The sequence below is a fragment of the Marmota flaviventris genome, chromosome Y (assembly GCF_047511675.1).
Source record: "Marmota flaviventris isolate mMarFla1 chromosome Y, mMarFla1.hap1, whole genome shotgun sequence".
Classification (NCBI taxonomy): domain Eukaryota; kingdom Metazoa; phylum Chordata; class Mammalia; order Rodentia; family Sciuridae; genus Marmota; species Marmota flaviventris.
In genome coordinates, this window is record NC_092519.1 from 13,550,974 (window position 1) to 13,567,125 (window position 16,152).

The 16,152-nt window shown below is 33.4% G+C and overlaps 1 protein-coding gene across 8 annotated transcripts in view; it reads left to right on the forward strand.

Annotated features, from left to right (window-relative positions):
• The window catches only part of LOC139703458 (lysine-specific demethylase 6A), a 188,852-nt gene that overhangs the window by 10,849 nt on the left and 161,851 nt on the right, over window positions 1-16,152 (forward strand). For all 8 annotated transcript variants that reach the window (XR_011705766.1, XM_071606909.1, XM_071606916.1 and 5 more), the window contains exon 3: window positions 1,167-1,275. Coding sequence is in view for 7 of the 8 variants with exons in the window: in XM_071606909.1 (XP_071463010.1) it covers window positions 1,167-1,275 (109 nt within the window). In the remaining variant the exon portion in view is untranslated. The remainder of the gene's footprint in view (window positions 1-1,166; window positions 1,276-16,152) is intronic.

Here is a 16,152-nt window from a genome sequence, read left to right on the forward strand (position 1 = left end):
TGGTTTTTTAGAGGCATCACAGCTGGGAGTCTTCCTTAAAGTGTTCTTAGATCTAAGAAATCATGCATTTCCCATGTTAGTAGTCCCTTTGAAGATAAAACTTATGTTTAATTTTTTTCTTTTGTTGCGTTGGAGATCAAACCCAGGGCTTTGTGCATGTGAAGCAAGCACTCTACCAACTGAGCTATATCCCCAGCCTGAACATGTGGTTCTTCAGACTTTTTTTTTTTTTAAATATAGAGAGATTTTTTTAATATTTTTTTTTTAGTTTTCAGCGGACACAACATCTTTGTTTCTTGTATGTGGTGCTGAGGATCGAACTTGGGCCCGTATGCATGCCAGACGAGAGCGCTATCCCTTGAGCCACATCCCCAGCCCCACATGTGGTTCTTTAAGAGTTACTTTTCTCTGTTAAAAAAAAAAAAAAAAAAAAGTATGAGACTGTACCTATATGTATGGGGGCATGTAGTGTTGGAGCTTGAAATAAATGAAGAGAAAGGTATGTTTTAAAACAAAGATTTATGTTATTCTAGAAGGTGATATAGTTTCTGACAAATTATAGCTGATGAATACAAATGGTAGTTGCTATTAGTCCATAGCAACTCTGAGAACAGTGCATTGCAAATCACAAATGTGAGTTATATTTGTAATTTAAAATTTTATAAATATTTTACTATGATCATCAAATTATTGAGTTTTTTATATGAAATCTTTGGAATATTTGTATGACATTTCATTTACAGCTCATCTCAATTTGAGTCACCATATTTCAAATATTCAAATATTACATATAGCTAGTGTCTACTGAGTTTTTAGTAAAGTTCTTTCAGTATCTGAAAGTAGTTTTGCTGTATGGACAAGGACTTAAGTAACAATTTAGATTTGCTACATTTATAAAAAGTTATTAAGGTGTTTCTAGACTGTTTTATTGGGCAGTTCTTTGTTTAGATGGGAAGTCACTTACATGACTTCTGGCTCCATTAATACCGGAAAAGCTGTTTTATTTAAGAGTAATGTGTTACTTCATCCCATGTTTTTGATAGAAAATGACATTTATTGATTGAGTTTGATTTCTTTAGTAATTGTAACATGTATGCTTTCTTTCAGGAAGGAAATGTTATCTAGGGTTTTATTGTTTTAAAAATGTTTATATTTTTCATTTCTAGGCTGTTCACTGCTACGAATCTTTAATATTAAAAGCTGAAGGAAAAGTGGAGTCTGATTTCTTTTGTCAATTAGGTCACTTCAACCTCTTATTGGAAGATTATTCAAAAGGTAATGATATTTTTTTGTCTTCCATTTTTTTGCTTGATTTATGTTTGCATCATGTAATTGTAATGGTTTTTTTTTTTTTTAACCAAGGCCACTTCTACTGTCTTCTTACTCTCTTCTAAGTAGCTCATAACTTAATAAGCAATGAGAAAAAAGAGTAGATGGAAATGTGAATTTTTTTGTACCTCAATGTAATTATTTAACAAACCTGATGATTCAGCAAAATTTACATAATATCCTACGTGTCTGTTGCTCTTTGTTTGTCCCTGTGAAAATTTATGTTCTTTTATCATAGTAGAAAGAGAACAAATTCAATATATATTTTTTATTATTTATTCTTTAGTTGTAGGTGGACATAATATTTTTATTTTATTTTTATGTGGTGCTGAGAATCGAATCCAGTGCCTCAGACATGTGAGACAGGTGGCTACCACTTGAGCCACATCTCCAGCCCTCAATATTTTTGTCTGTGTGTGCAAATGTAGAAATTTTGGGCAGCTGATGGTACAACTCAGTTGGTAGAGTGCTTGCCTTGCATGCACAAGGCCCTGGGTTCAGTTCCTAGCATCACACACCTACACAAAACAAATGTAGATTGACTTTAAAAAAATTTCCATTTGGGGGCTGGGGCTATGGCTCAGTGGCAGAGCACTTGCCTGGCATATGTGAGGAACTGAGTTCGATCCTCAGCACCACATATAAATAAATAATAAAGGTACATCAACAACTAAAGAATATTAAAATTTTTTTTCCATTTTATCTGGGCATAGTGGCACATGCCCATAATTCCAGCTGCCTGTAGTTCCAGTGGCTAGGCTGAAGCAGAAGGATCGCAAGTTCAAAGCTCCTCTCAGTAAAAGCGAGGTGCTGCTACTCAGTGAGACCCTGTCTCTAAGTAAAATATAAAATAGGGCGGGGGATGTGGCTCACTGGCCAAGTGCTCTCCTCAGTATGCCCCTCTCAAAAATTTAGAAAAATTTAAAAGTTTGTATCATAATCTTATTATTATAGACTAATAGGGATTCATAATTTCTTCTGAGCTTGGATTTTACATAAAACACATTTGTTTTTTAGAAATAGGTGAAAATACATACCTTGAAATAATTATTTAAGGTCTTTTATTTATAGTATCAGATGATATGTTTGTATGTGTATGGTGATTGAACTCAGGTTCAGTAGTTGCATGCTAGGGAACTATATACTATCTCTGAGCTCTGTCCCGGGCTCTTTTTTTTTTTTTTTTTTTTTTGGAGACAGAATCTCCCTATGTTACCTATATTGGCCTTAAGCTTGTGATCTTGCCTTCTGAGCCTCCTGAGTAGCTGGGACTAAGATGTGTATCATGGTGCCTGATCCATTGTTCATTTAAGAAGCTAAAAACCACTTCAAACATTTGTTCCTTCATAGCAATATTCCTAGTAAACAAACATACAAAACTGTCTTATAAGCAAAAATATTTTATAACTTTTTTTGTTTTTTGATACTAGGGATTAAACCTAGGACGCTCAACCACTGAGCTACACCCCCAGCACTCTTTTGTATATTATTTAGAGACTGGGGCTTACTGAGTTGCTGGCTTTGAACTTGTTATCCTCCTGCCTCAACCTCCCCAGCCACTTGGTTTATAGGTTGTGCCACAGTGTCTGGCTTAATATTTTATAAGTTTTTGATGGAAATAAACATTTTGTTGGTAACATTATGACACTTCAGCAAATATGGTTAGTGGGAAGAAGAGTGGACTATTAAAAGTGGATTAGAGTTGGAGGCTAAGGTTGTAGCTCTGTGGTTGAGTGCTTATTTAGCATGCTTAACCACCTGGGTTCCATTACCAGTACTACATAAGGAAAAAACGAAACTTAATATTTCCATCACAGTTCCCAAGAACAGCCAAAAAGAAAGAAGAAATGGAAAACAAAACAAAAAACAAAAGAGGGTGTGCCTTATGGATATATATATATGTATGTTATAAATAATATATTATTCTATATTACTTATAATATCAAATTTTATTAGTTATAATGCTGTTGGCCAAGAGAGTTCAGTGATAATGAGTCAACATTATATATATATGTATGTAAAATTTATATTAGTAAGATAATTTTAAACAAACCACATAAGACAAGATTATGTATTAATCTGGTAATGAAATTTTTATAGCTGAGGTTTAATGGGAATTTAATCCTGTATTTCTTTTGATGAGGAATGATTTTTTAGTATTTGCTATAATTTAGTAATAACAGGAAAATGAAGAATGATGAACATGAAGGATGGTAGTCTATATGGATTTCCTTCATTGAGCATTGTAACTGTTTTTTGGGTTTTTTAAATATTTTTTAGTTTTTGGCGGACACAACATCTTTGTTTGTATGTGGTGCTAAGGATCGAACCTGGGCCGCACGCATGCCAATACTTGAGAAATGTAATATGAAAGCTTCAGTGGCCCTTTATTAAAGAGAAGCAAGCATTGAAAAGAATTGTTTTTAGTTTTTGATGGACCTTTATTTTATTTATTCATATCTGGTGCTGAGAATTGAACTTAGTGCCTCTCACACATGCTAGGCAAGTGCTCTACCACTGAGCTACAACCCCACCCAGAGAAGCAAACATTTTGATAAAAATCCTACTAGACTATTCTGCAGTATAAAAATTTTCAAAATTAAAAATTGGAGTTTACTTTGTTTCTGCTACTATTTTATGTTTTTTTTTTTAAAGACTTATAGGAGCATACTAATATTTTTATATCTAAATCTTTATGTTTAGAGTCTACATTAACATTTTAAAACATAATTCCTGTTTATCATTCTATTATGCAAAATATTATTGTGCATTTTTTTGTATATGTGTGTACTGTTAAGATTACTGTATTGACATACCTTGCTAAGTTTTTCCCATATCCATAATTATTTTCGTATCTTCAAGTATTATTGGCATTATGTCTAATATTTGTATAAGCTTTTTAATGCATAATATCAAATTGTTTTCTGGAAAGATTTTGGTAATGTATATTTGTGAAATTGCTAAAACAAAGTAATTAACATTTACATTACCATGTATGTATCAATTTTTTATGTGGTGAGTTTGAGAACACTTAAAATCTACTTTCTTAGCAATTTTCAAGAAAATAATAATTGTTATTACCATATTAGTCACCATGTTGTATAGATTTCTTGAATTTATTCTTCTTATCTCTGAAATTTTATGTCCTGTGGCCAAAATATTCCCAATGTGTTTTAAATTCCTTATTTGGAAAAGATAAAGAAAGATTTTGAGGTGAAAGAACAAATAACTATATATATATAGCACCTTCCTCAATTTCTTTTTAATTTTCTTGTTTTATTTCTTTTTCTCTTTTTTACTTATGCTTTTTAAAAGATCAAAATTCAATGAGGTTGTTTTAGTAATACTTACATTTAACTTGATTTTGATGGTTTTCTTTTTTTCAGAATTGCACATTACAAATACATTGTTGATGTTTTGTAATCATTTTAATATTTAAGAAGTATTATGTGTATTTAATCTGTTCTTAGCCCGTAAGCTAATGTGTGTTTTTGAGAGAGTTACTTGTTTGAGAGGGATACTTGTTTTTCTCCCATTGGGTTGCTTTTTTTTTTTTTTTTTTTTAATATTATTTTAGTTGTCAATGGATCTTTGTTTTATTTATTTATATATGGTGCTGAGAATTGAACCCAGTGCCTCACACATGCCTGGGGAGCACTACCACTGAGCCACAACCCCAGCCTTCATTGGGATACCTTTAACAAAAGTGGGGATGTTAGCTTGTAGCAAACTAAAATAGAGGTAAAAGAGAGTATTTTTAGGAAGTGGAAGGTTGTTTAAAACTTAAAATTGGTTGCAAGGCTTATCAAAACTGAAGTTTTCAATATCCATCACTATAAAACTACTGGCTACTGGCTAGCTTATTTAGAATAGGAGACATAGAATATGTTAAGATTTTTCTGAAAATAAGTTGCCAGGATTGATGGAATAGAATGTATTCTTGAGAATTTATATAAGTGGGCTAAAAGATAACATAAGTTATGAGATGATACCTAAAATTTTAAAAGGGTTAATAATTTTTGGTAAATCATATGAGTTATGAATTTTAACTTTGTTGATTGAAAATACAGTCTTACCACAATAGTCTCTTAGTGACACTATCTAGGTGCATCTTTTAATTAATAAGTATGGTAATACTTTTATTTCCTAAACATATGGTTAGGTTTTGTAGTTTTTATGAAGTACATACTCATTTTCCCTCATTAGCCTCTTAACATTATGAGAGTTCACTCACAATATTATAAAGCAATATTGATAAATTATTAATTAAAGCCTCTGCTTATATTTCCTTTATTTTTTGCATACTGTTCTTTTTCCTGTTCCAGAATCCCATTTGGGATAACTAATTACATTTTATTATCATGTTTATTTATGCTCTTCTTGGCTGTTGCCATTCTCTTAGATTCCCCTTACTTTTCATAATTTTAAGCAGTGCTGATTAGGTATTTTGTAGAATGTTCCTTATTTGAGATCATCTGTTGTTTTTCTCATGATTAATCTAAGGTTAGGCATTTTTAAGGGGAAAATCATAGGTAAATTGAAATTTCATCATGTAATGTTTGAGCTGTATAATATCACTATGACTTACAAGTGTTTAAGTTAACTTTAATCACTGGCTGAGGTGGAGTTTGTCTTGTTTTTCAGTTGTAAAGTTATTCATTTTTGCTTTATTCCACTCTGTATTCTTCTGGGGGGATATAGCCCAAGGGAGTTAATGCTCTGCCTCCTTGAGGGCAGAATATCTGTATATGTTATTTGGAATTATTCTGCATTATTTCTACTTCAGTTATTTATCTCTTTAGTCAGAGGGGATTTACGGATAGCCATATTTGGAATTATAATCATATATGTTATAGGATTTTCATGATGAAATTTGGCTATGAGGAATTTTCTGCCCTTTTGTCATCATTGAGGGATTTTTGAGTCTTAAATTTGTGTTTTGTTTTGGTACTCAAAAGTTGCTTCTCTGACTTGATAGGTAACTCCTGCTCAAGAATCAGTTATTTCTTCAAGGAACTCCAGTTCTTTTTTTTCTTTTGAGAGAATTTTGTAAAATACCTAGATCTGAATCCTAGATATACTTGTTACTAGATATCATATATCTACCTATAAATATCATATATTTATTCTTATAAATATTAACATTTGTGTACATACCTCATAATATTTTTATGTGTAACCATCTCTTATTAGGGTAAATAAGAGTTTATAACATCTATAATTCTTTTTTTTTTTTTTGTACCAGGGATTGAACCTAGGGTGCTTAACCACCAGACCACATCTCCAGCCCTTTTTATGTTTTTATTTGAAGACAGGGTTTTGCTGAATTGCTTAGAGCCTCGATAAATCGCAAAGGCTGGCTATGAACCCATGTTCAAATTATAGAATTGGCTTGTGTGTATAAAACTCCAACTAAAAAGTTTACTGGATGTAGAGTTTATTATTTTTTTATTTAAATTTTTTTTTCATAATTAAAATTTTTTTAGTTGTAGATGGACAGATGCCTTTATTTGTTTACTTTTGTGTTGTGCTAAGGATCAAACCCAGTACCTCACACATGCTGGGCAAATGCTCTCTCACTGAGCTTCAGCCTCAGCCCTGAGTTTGAGTTTAAGAAACAACTCTGGGAAAATTTTTACAATTTTAATTGACACATAATTTTACCAAGTTATGGGATACAGTATGATAGTTTCATCCTTACATGTATTGTGTATTCTCTATGAGATCAAGTTTTTTATATTATGTTTTTTTGTGTGGGGTATCAGGTTTGAACTTGGTGGCTCTAAACCCCTGAGCCATATCCAGCCATATTTGCTATTTTATTTAGAAATAGGGTATCGCCTTGCTGTTGCTGAGGCTGGCTTTTAACTCATGATGTCCTGTTTCAGCCTCCCAGGCTGCTGAGATTATGGGTGTGTGCCTCTGCACCTGGCTGTATTACATATTTGAGTGGGATCATGCAGTATTTTATGTGTATTACTTTTATCTTTTACGATAATCCTCCATGTTCCTTCTTGTCACTTTGACATGATTTCCTTCTTTATTGTGTCTGAATAGTATTCTATTGTGTATATATTTCACATTTTCTTTACTACATATGTTGATAGGTCTATTCTATGTCTTGGCTTCTGTGAATAATGTTGAATGAATATGGGAGTGCACACTTTCAACTTACTGATTTCTTTTTCTTTGTGTATTTATCTAGTAGTGTGATTGCTGTATTAAACGGTCATTTTATTTTTACTTTATTTTTAAAATTTTTTAGTTGTAGGTGAACACAAACCTTTATTTTAATGTGGTGCTGAGGATCAACCAAGCACCTCACATGTGCTAGGCAAGTGCTCTACTGCTGAACCACAACCCCAGCCCCTTATTTTTAATTTTCTGAAGAACCTTCATATTGTTTACCTTAATGGTTGCGTGAATTTACATTCTCGCCAATAGTGTCTTCACTACTTGTTGTTGATAAATAGACATTCTAACAATGAGATATTATCTCATTGTGAATTTTATTTGCATTTTCCTGATGATTAGTAATATTAAGCATTGTTTTTATATATTTGTTGAACATTTAGGTGTCTTTTTTGAGAAATGTCTTTTGATGATTTTTTTTAATATTTATTTTTTAGTTATAGTTGGACACAATACCTTTATTTATTTATTTTTATGTGGTACTGAGGATCGAACCCTGGATCCCTCACTTGGTAGGCAAGTGCTCTACCACTGAGCCACAACCCCAGCCCTCTATTGATTATTTTTACTTATTTTAAAATTGATTTTTAATTTTGCAATGGAGTTGAGTTCCTTATGAATATTAAACCCTTATCTGATGTACAATTTGCAAGTTTTTCCTCTTATTCTATAGGTTGTTTCTTCAGTTGTTTGTTTTCTTTGTGTAGAGGATTGTTAGTTAGTGTAATGTATTTCTATTTGCTCATTTTGCTTTTATTGGCTATGATTTTCAGGTTAACCAAAACATCCTAACCTAATGTTCCTTGGGTTTTATTTTAGTAATTTCATGTCTTACATACAAAACTGTAATTCAATTATGTGGGTTTTTTTTTTACTTGTTTTTGAGTATGGGTGATAGAACTAAGGGCTTCAAGCATTTTAGGATTATTTTTTTCCTTGTGCTGTGAAAAACGGAGACTCTTTCATTTTAGTCATGTTAAGTCTTTTAGTTAATGTATGTGAAATAGCTCTTCATTTATTTTGGGCTTCTTTAGTTTCTTAGTCTTTTTTTTTAATATAAAGATTTTTTTGGACACAATATCTTCATCTATTTTATTTATTTATTTTTTATATGGTGCTGAAGATCGAACCCAGTACCTCACAAGTGCGAGGCACGTGTTCTATCGCTGAACATATCCCTAGCCCCTAGTTTCTTAGTCTTCTTAGTATATTTCACGCACATATTTTACTAAATGTTTTGTTTACAGTATACCTAAGTATATCAGCTTTTGGTGAATATTTTTATTTTTTTTGTGTGTTTGTTCATTTGTAGTGTTGTTAACATTAGTTAAGTTTTGCAGATTGACCTTATATTATGAGATCTTACTAAACTTTTGTTAGTTTTAGGAGCTCTTTTTATAATTCTTTGGGAATTTTTTCCCTGATGTCATTTAATAATGACTGGAAATTGTTTAGTTTTGAAAAATGGAACAGTCAACACAAATCCAACTGGCTTTTAGAAGGAAATTTTTTTTAAGTTGTTTATGGATTTTTATTTTATTATTTATTTATTTTTATGTGCTGCTGACAATAGAATCCAGTGCCTCAGACATGTGAGACAGGTGCTCTACCACTAAGCCCCACAACCCCAGCTCTAGAAGGAAGTTTTTTTAAGCAGGAAAAGTATAAAAGAATCGGGGGTTAGAACTGGCTCTAGTCCCATGAAAGTTTATATTTCCTGAAGAAATATATGGGATAAACTATGAGTGAATGCTAGTTAACACACTAATTAAAGTTTCTGGCTAATTTTAATTTTGAGATGCCAGAGATTTAGCAGGAAATATGATAAAGAAAGAGTAGAGAGTTTAAATGATGGTTAAATCAAAATGCTTCTGTAGAGATAAAAGTAACTACCCTTACATCATTCCATTTGTAGTATGTGGAGAGTAGAAACTTTGCCAGATAGTGTTTGTTAGTTTATGTACATATTTTATTTTTAATACTGGGAATTGAACCCAGGTGTGTTCATTTTATTTTATTTTTGAGACAGGGTCTTGCTAAGTTGCTGAGAGTCCCACTAAATTGCTGAGGCTGACGTTAAACTTGAATCTTTATGTTTCAGCCTTCCTAGTTGGCAGAATTACAGGAATGTGCCACCATACCTTCAGTACATTTAACTTTATTATGTTTTTTAATTTGTGTATGTTTGCGGTATTGGGGATTTAACTCAGTGGTGAGATATATATGTATGTGTATGTAGTAATTCTAGGAATTGAACCCAAGGGTACTCTACAACTGAATTACATTCTCAGGCTTTTTTATAGCCTGTTTTATTTTGCAATGTGGTCTTTGAGTTGCCAACCAAAACTGGCCTCATATTGGCAATTCTCCTGCTTTAGCCTCCTGAATGATTGGGATTATAGATGTTCCCCATCATGCCTAGCTTCTACTACTGTCTTTTTCAAAACCAAGAATTTTACTTTTTTCCTCCTCTCTCTCTTTTTTTTTTTTATTAGGATGTTTTGTTACATATTTCTATATGGACATAATATAATAATATACTTTGGCCATCGTCATTCCCCAGTATTTCCTTTTCCTTCTTCTGGTCTCTTTCTGTATGTTATTGATCTTCCTTTGATTTTTGTAAGATCTCTTGCCCACCTTTCTTTTCCTTTTTCTTCTGTAGCTTCCACATATGAGAGACTGCATGAAACCCTTGATCTTGTGAGTTTGACTTATTTTACTCAACATAATGATCTCAAGTTCCACCCATTTTCCAGCATTTGACATAATTTTCATATTTATTTATAGCTGAATAGAACTTCGTTGTGTATACATCACTTTTTATTTATTCATTCATCTGTTGATGGTCACTTAGGTTAAGACCACAGTATTGCTACAAACGTGAGTGTGCATAGATCTGTATTATAATGACTATAATTCTTTAGAATAAATACCAGCAGTAATATAGCTAAGTCATATGATGATTTCCTGCTTGGTCTTTTGAGGAGCCTCCTTACTGATTTCCATAGTGGTTGTACTAATTTACTATCCTATCAACAGTGTAAAAGTGTTCCCTTTTACTCCATTTTTTCTCCAGAATTTATTATTATTTGTATTCTTAATGGCTGGCATTCTGACTAGAATGAGATTTACTAGTGTAGTTTTGATTTGCATTTTCCCAGTTGCTAATGATTTTGAACATTTTCTTTCATATATTTGTTGGCCATTTGTATTTCTTTTAACAACTGTTTAATCATTTGCCTATATATTTTTGTTTTTTGGGTACCAGGGATTGAACTCAGGGGCACTTGACTACTGAGCCCCATCCCCAGCCCTATTTTTATTAAGTTGCATAGCACCTCACTTTTGCTGAGTCTTGTCTTTGAACTTGCAATCCTCCTGCGTCAGCCTTCTGAGCCCCTGGGATGACAGGTATGCACCACCATACCCAGCATTTCATATGTATTTTTTAAAAAGTTTTATTTAAAACATTTTTTTAGTTGTAGATGGACATAATCCCTTGATTTTATTTTATTCTTTTTGTGCGCTGCTAAGAATTGAACCTAGCACCTCACACATGCTAGGCAAATGTTCTTCTACTGAGCCATAACCCAGCCCCTGTCCATTTATTAATTGTCATTTTTTCATTTCTTTTTTGGTGTTTTTGAATCTTCATATATTTTAAATAGTAATTCTCTGTCAAAAGAGTAGCTAGGAAAGATTTTTCTCATTCTGAATATTCTTTCTTACTGTCTTGTTTCCTGTGTGCAGAATCTTTCTAATTTAATGTCATACAATTTATTAATTGTTGACATTACTTTGTGAGTTTTATTCCTGAGGTTTATTTCCAAATTTATTTCTATTGAGAAAGTTGTTGTCTCTGCCTGTATGCTGGAGTATTGATCATATGTTTCCTTCTAGGAGTTGCATAATTTCTTGTTGTAATTCTTAGGTCTTTGATCCATTTGAAGTTGACTTTTGTGCAGGGTGAGGTAAGAATCTAGTTTCTTTCTTCTACACATGAATATTCAGTGTTCCCTGGCACTAGTTGTTAAAAAGGTTGTCTTTTCTCCAGTAATGCTTTTCGTACCTTTCTTATGGATCAGAGGACTGTAGATGAGTAAATTTTTCTCTGGGTCTTTTGTTCCGTACCAGTGGTTTGTATGTCTGTTTTTATGCCAGTTCAATGAAGTTTTTGTTATATAACACTGTAGTATAATTTTGATGCCTCCAGTATTGATTTTTGGCTCACAATACTTTGACTATTTGGAGTCTTTTATTCTTTTCAATGAATTTTAGGTCTCTTTTTTCTTTTAAATTTCTCTGGATAATGTCGTTGATATTTCGATGGAGATTGTATTGAATTTGTATATTGTTTTTGGTAGTGTGGTCATTTTAATAATATTAGTTCTATCTAATGTTGAATCTGGGAGGTCTTCAATTTCTTTTCTTTAGTGTTCTATAATTTTCATTGTAAAGGTCTTTCACTTCCATTGTCATATTTATTCCTAAGTTTTTATTCTTTTTTTTTAATATATTTTTTTAAATTTTAGGTGGACACAATATCTTTTTTTTATGTGGTGCTGAGAATCAAACCCAGTGCCTCACGCATGCTAGGCGAGCGCGCTACCACTTGAGCCACATCCCCAGCTCAGTTTTTATTCTTTTTTGAAGTTATTATGAATGGGATTATTTTCCCAATTTTTTTTTGTCATCAGATTCATCATTAATATATAGGAAAGTTATTGAGTTTTGTATGTTGACTTTTTTCAATCTGCTGCTTTGCTGAATATCTTTATTAGCTCTAGCAGTCTTTTCATGAAGCTTTTTGGATTGTCTCAGTATAAAATCATATCATCTACAAACAGTGATAATCTACTTCCTTCTTTATTAAATACTTTATATTATTTTTTTATTTGCTTGCAATGGTCAGAATTTCTAGTACTATATTAAATATGAGCGGTAAGAGTAGACATCCTTGTTTTGTTCCAGATTTTAAAGGCTGGGCTTTCAGTTTTTCCTCATTCAATATGATATTGGATTTGAGTTTGTCGTGTGTGACTTATTTGATGTTAAGATTGTTTACTTCTGATCCTACTTTCTTAAATGTTTGTATCATGAATGGGTGTTAGAGGCTTTCTTTGCATTTGTTGAGATGACTGAGTGATTTTTGTCTTCAATTGTGTTATTGGGATGAATTATGTTTTGTTAAATTGCATATGCTAAACCATCCTAGGATAAAACTAAATTGGTCATGTAGCACAATCTTGTTAACATATTATTGAATTTTATTTGCTAATATTTTATTAAGGGGCTGGGGATGTGGCTCAAGCGGTAGCGAGCTCGCATGGCATGTGTGCGGCCTGGGTTCGATCCTCAGCACCACATATAAACAAAGATGTTGTGTCCGCCGAAAACTAAAAAATAAATATTAAAATTCTCTCTCTCTCTTAAAAAATATTTTATTAAGGATTTTTGCATCTAATTTCATCACAGTTCATCTGTAGTTTTCTTTCCTCTATGTTCTTATCTAGTTTTGTTATGAATGTTGATACGGGCTTCAGAGAATGAATTTGGAAGTGTTTCCTCCCTTTCTATTTTACAGAATAGTTTGAGGAGCATTGACCTAAATTCATCTTTAAAGATCTGGTAGAAGGGGGTTTCAGGATGGCGGAAAACCACAAGTCACTTTCTTCACTGCTCTGTGGTTATGAAGCCAAGAAAGCAGACAGGCAGCTTCTCAGTAAGATGGATGAATGGGAACAAAAAGGTGCAGGGGTGTGGGGACTTTACTGGAATTTAGTATTAGACCCTGAGGACTCAGGAAGTTGGATGAAAGAAAATAAGAAAGAAATCTGCAGTGCTATAGCTGTTGCTGTGGTTGGAGGAACAAGCCACAATCAGTCTCTCCGGGAGCACAGTGGAGGGATAAGGTAATTAAAGAAGTCTGCATATTTAGGAGGACTGAGGTGTGTCTGGGTACAGAGAGTTTAGAGATCAAAGACACTCCCCTGGGGCTGGGGTGGTGGCTCAGTGGTACTGTGCTAGCCTAGCATGCATGAGGCACTGGGTTAGATCCTCAATGCTTGGCACTACATAAAAAAACAAACTAATAACTGACACTAAAGATACATAAATAAATAAATATTAAAAAAAAAGACATTCCCCCACTAAACTAAAAGAGGCTCTGCACAACACCCTTTTACAGGAAAGAAACTGCCATCTCAATTGATAGCACATGGAGGTCAGAGGAAGCAACCATTGCAGCTGCAGCATAGGGACTTGGCAGCTGTGGAAGGCGAGTCCTGGCAAATCCAACTGAACGACATAGAGTGTGACCAAGAAAAATTAAATGTGAAAAGAGATTTACATAGGGGACAACTGGTCACAGAAACCCACCTCGCTCTCCCCCTTCTTCTGTAATCTGGCTGCTTGCAGGACTGGGGAGAGAGACTTTCCTAGCAGAATTTGAAATGGTAAGGGCAGGAGAGGATGAGTTTAGACTCATCCTGGAACCAGACTTGGGGTCTGCTGGTGAAGCAGTGGACTAAGAATTGGTTTTCCCCGACATGAGTGGAACTCATGGGAGATCTTATAGTACAATCTTCCAGCATGCAACAGCAGGCAATTCATAGGACCTAGAGGTGTGCTGATTTAGAATCTTCAGACCAGCTGACCTCCGGCAAAGAGCCTGGAGCTTACCAAGCCTAAACACCCCTTCCAGGAGTTCTGCCTATAGATTTTCTCTCATTCTTAGCAACCCCACCCTGAGGGTGAAGAAAGCATCATACTTCAGAACAGTTTTTCCCTTCAGCTGAGAAGGGAAACTTCGAATCTTATGGATATCAATAGAAATTTTCAGAGATTTAAATTTTTTAACTTTATATATATTTTTCTCCCACTTATCTATTTCCTTGCATCTTTTTTTTCTAACAGCCAATCTGTATTGTTCTCCCTTTCACTCTTGCTTTAATTTTTTACTTCTGTCCTCTCCTCCCTCATAATCATCATATCCTACATCACTTCTAATCTTCTTGTCTGTCATTCAAAATTATAAAGCATTTTGCACACTTACTGATTTTTTTCGTTGGCAATAAGTGATTATATCATTTCCACTTATTGTGAAAATTTTGTAGACCTCATAGCAGAAAGTGTTTTGTTTAATGCTATATGTTCGTTGCATTGATTGTTCTTATTATTTTCCCCCAAAAGCGAGTCACTGGAAATCTCCAGGGACACTATTAGTCTCCAGGGTAGAAACTGTTAGAAGGGTAGACTCATAAACAACATGGGAAAAAAAAAAAAAAAAAAAACAAGGGAAAAAATCTCCCCAGAATCCACCACCAATATAGCGGAAGAAGTGTCAGAGAAGGAGTGTAGAATACCCATAGTTAAACTAATCCTCAAGTTTAAGGATGATGTAAGAAGAGATATTAGAGAGAAAATATAAGAAGTGAAACATCACTTTATTGAGAGATTTTGAAAAAAAAATTAAACAGAAATTCTGGAAATTCATTAATCAATAAACCAAATTAAAAATTCAGTGGAAAGGGCTGGGGATATGGCTCAAGCGGTAGCGCGCTCGCCTGGTTTGCGTGCGGCCCGGGTTCGATCCTCAGCACCACATACAAACAAAGATGTTGTGTCTGCCGAAAACTAAAAAATAAATATAAAAATTAAAAAAAAAAAAAGAGCCATGAACGTTTGAGAAATATGGGATAAACTGAAAAGACCAAAGTAAGATTTAATGGGATAGATGAAGGTTCAGATATACAAACCAAAGGAATGCACAGTTTTTTCAAGGAAATAATATTAGGAAATTTCCCAAACCTAAAGAATGAAAGGAAAATCAGATACAGGAGCAGACTCACATCAAGGCACATATTATGAAACTGCCTAATATACAGAACAAGAATAGACTTTTAAAGGCTGCCAGAGAGAAAAAACCAAAAAGTCACAGTTAGAGGGAAACCACTGTGGTTCTTAGCTATTTTCTCAATCCAGACCCTAAAAACTCTGAACAATGTATATCAAGTTCTGAGAGAAAATGATGCCAGCCAAGAACATTTTACCTAGCTTTCGAATTGATGATGAAATAATACCTTCCTTGATAAATAAAAGTTAAAGGAATTCATAACTAGAAAGTCTGCTCTAGAAAACATACTCAATAAAATATTCCATGATGAAGAAATAAAAGTGAAAACAGTAAAGGGAGAAACTACATTAGAAGAATAGTCACAGGAGAAACTATTTCAAAAACTAGAAATAAAATGATAGGGAATAAAAAAATCATCTCAATAATAACCTTGAATGTAAATGACCTAAATTAATCAATCAAAAGACAGACTGGCAGATTGGATTAAAAAAAAAACAAGACCTGGGCTGGGGTTGTGGCTCGGTAGTAGAGCACTTGCCTTGCGTATGTGAGGCACTGGGTTCAATTCTCAGCACTGTAAATAAATAAATGAATAAGATAAAGGTCCACCAACAACTAAAAAAATAAAAACCAAGACCTAACTATATACTGTCTCCAACAGTCTCACCATAGGCAAAGACATCCATACACTGAAGGTGAAACAATGTGAAAAAACATATCATTCACATGGATCTTGTAAAAAGACAGGAGTTTGTAGTCTTATATAAAGTGGA